Raw genomic sequence first — 2,500 nt, 5'->3', positions numbered from 1 at the left:
TCTCTCTCTCTCTCGTCCAAAACCTGCATTCTATCGATCAAATAGCACTGTCCAGAAGCCAGTTCTTATTGATTATATTAATTTTATTAGAGACACTGGTCTTCAGTATGATTAGCGTCACAAGTGTTTTTTACCGACTAGATGGTGTGTGAATAATGCAAGCACAATGGTCCAGGCATGTATAACTAATGTTAAATTGATAGCCCTTTACATAAATAGGAGCACAACCAGTTTGGATAGATGCTCTAAACATCATTCCCTGGCATTTTGCAGGACATGTAAATAAATTTTATTAAAACAAATTAAACGATTTAATTGTCTATTCCTTTCCGTCTTCCTCATTCTGTGCCCATATCTGTCATCCATGAAAAAAAAGGATATTGTTTCAGTTTGTCGTCATTATCATACTTGTTAATCCAGCCATTAAATCTCGTGGTTCAGTTTGCTGTGTGTCGCATGACTGTCTAGAACGTATACAGAAAGGGGTGATGGTTTCTCCGTGGAATCTCGGCTAGAGAGGAGCCATAAAAAGGCAATCGTGTGCCCGTGAAGAATATTTTCCTTCCTGAGTTATTATCTAGAATTTATATCATTCTTTTATGGAAGAACGGAAGAACTTGCATGCATATATACATGCACATTTACATGGCTATGCGCAATCTGCACTCTGCCTTCCTCTCTCTCTCTCTCTCTCTCTCTCTCTCTCTCTCTCTCTCTCTCTCTCTCTCTCTCTCTCTCTCTCTCTCTCTCTCTCTCTCTCTCTCTCTCTCTCCCTCTATCTCTCTCTCTCTCTCTCTCTCTCTCTCTCTCTCTCTCTCTCTCTCTCTCTCTCTCTCTCTCTCTCTCTCTCCCTCTATCTCTCTCTCTCTCTCTCTCTCTCTCTCTCTCTCTCTCTCTCTCTCTCTCTCTCTCTCTCTCTCTCTCTATATATATATATATATATATATATATATATATATATATGTATGTATATATATATATATATATATATATATATATATATATGTATATATATATGTATATATATATATGTATATATATATATATATGTATATATATATATATATATATATATATATATATATATATATATATATATATCACTCCCTCCCTACCCATCTCCCCCCCTCTCTTTCTATATATATACATATTAATCCCTCCCCCCCATCTCCCTCCCCCTCTCTCTCCCTCCCCCCTCCTCTCTCTCTCTCCTTTCTTTCTTTCTCTCTCTCTCTCTCTCTCTCTCTCTCTCTCTCTCTCTCTCTCTCTCTCTCTCTCTCTCTCTCTCTCTCTCTCTCTCTCTCTCTCTCTCTCTTCTCTCTCTCTCTCTCTCTCTCTCTCTCTCTCTCTCTCTCTCTCTCTCTTTCTCTCTAGAAGAAGGAAAAGAAGAAGAAGGGGAATAAGAAGAAGAAGAAGAAAAAGAGGAGGAAGAAGGAGAAGGAGAATAAGAGATCTAATCCTGTGTTCAGATAGAGTGTAGAGGCGACCTCCGCTCTCTCGTCTGAGGAGCTTGTTGACCTTATTGACATTGGGACCAGATGACGGCGAGGAGGGGGGGGGGGTGGAGGAAGAGGAGAGAGAGAGGGGAGGGGGAGAGTGAGAGAGAGGGTGAGGGGGAGGAAGAGGAGGGGGGGTGGGGAGGGAGGAAGAGGGTGAGGGAGAGGGAGAGGGGAGGTGGAAGGGGAGTGAGGAAGTGAGGGGTAGTGAGGGAGAGGGGAGGGGGAGGAGGGAGAGGGGAGGGGGAGGAGGGAGAGGGGAGGGTGAGGTGGGAGAGGGGAGGGGGAGGAGGGGGAGGGGGGGTGAGGGGGAGGGGGAGGGGATGGGTAAAAGGGAGGAAGAGTGAAGGGGACGGAGATATTCTGGGTAAGGGTTAAGGCATCAGGGAATGGGAGAGGAAGGGATAGGGAAGTGAGGGAGCAGTGAGGGGGAGGGGGTGTTATCTGGGGTATGGGCGAGGCATCCGGGGTACAGTAGGGGGGATGGGGGGGAGGGAGGAAGGAGGAAGAAGGGAAGAGGAATAAGAGGGTGGGTAGAGGGAGGGGGGGGGGGTGGAGGTGCAGGTAGTCTGGGAGATAGAAGGAGGGGGGAGGAGGGGGAGGCGTGGGGGGAGGGGGGTAATTCCAGGAAGGGTTGACAGCATTCTATGATACGGGGCCTTTGGGTGGGACGGGGAGGGGGGTTAGGGGGAGGGTCATGAGCACTCTAGGGTAGAGGGTGGAAGGTGGGGTATGGTAAGGGGAGGGAGGAGTGCCAATGGAGTGGAAGGGGAAAGGAGGGGAGAGGAGGGGAGGGGAGGGGAGGGGAGGGGAGATGTTAAATTAGTTATAATGATGCTTGGGATGCTGACATGAGGAGATAAGGAGATGATGATGCTCATTTGTTATGGTGACGAGATGATGTTCGTAGATTCTGGTGATGACATGATAACTGTAGTTCATGATGGATACAGTGATGAAGTTCATGTAGGAGATAGTGATGAAGTTCATGTAGGATATAGTGA

At 46.7% G+C, this 2,500-nt stretch overlaps 2 protein-coding genes across 6 annotated transcripts in view; both read left to right on the top strand.

Annotated features, from left to right (window-relative positions):
* Window positions 1–2,500, top strand: part of LOC125041929 (diuretic hormone receptor-like) — a gene marked incomplete in the record, with an annotated part of 111,976 nt that overhangs the window by 19,991 nt on the left and 89,485 nt on the right.
* The window catches only part of LOC125042122, a 780-nt gene continuing 673 nt past the window's right edge, over window positions 2,394–2,500 (top strand). Inside the window, exon 1 of the mRNA XM_047637587.1 lies at window positions 2,394–2,500. This exon is cut by the window's right edge and continues 673 nt beyond it. Within this exon, the coding sequence (XP_047493543.1) occupies window positions 2,394–2,500 (107 nt within the window).

Source organism: Penaeus chinensis, chromosome 31, assembly GCF_019202785.1.
Source record: "Penaeus chinensis breed Huanghai No. 1 chromosome 31, ASM1920278v2, whole genome shotgun sequence".
NCBI lineage: Eukaryota > Metazoa > Arthropoda > Malacostraca > Decapoda > Penaeidae > Penaeus > Penaeus chinensis.
The sequence above is the reverse complement of the archived record's forward strand: the minus strand, read 5'-3'. Positions and strand labels throughout refer to the sequence as shown.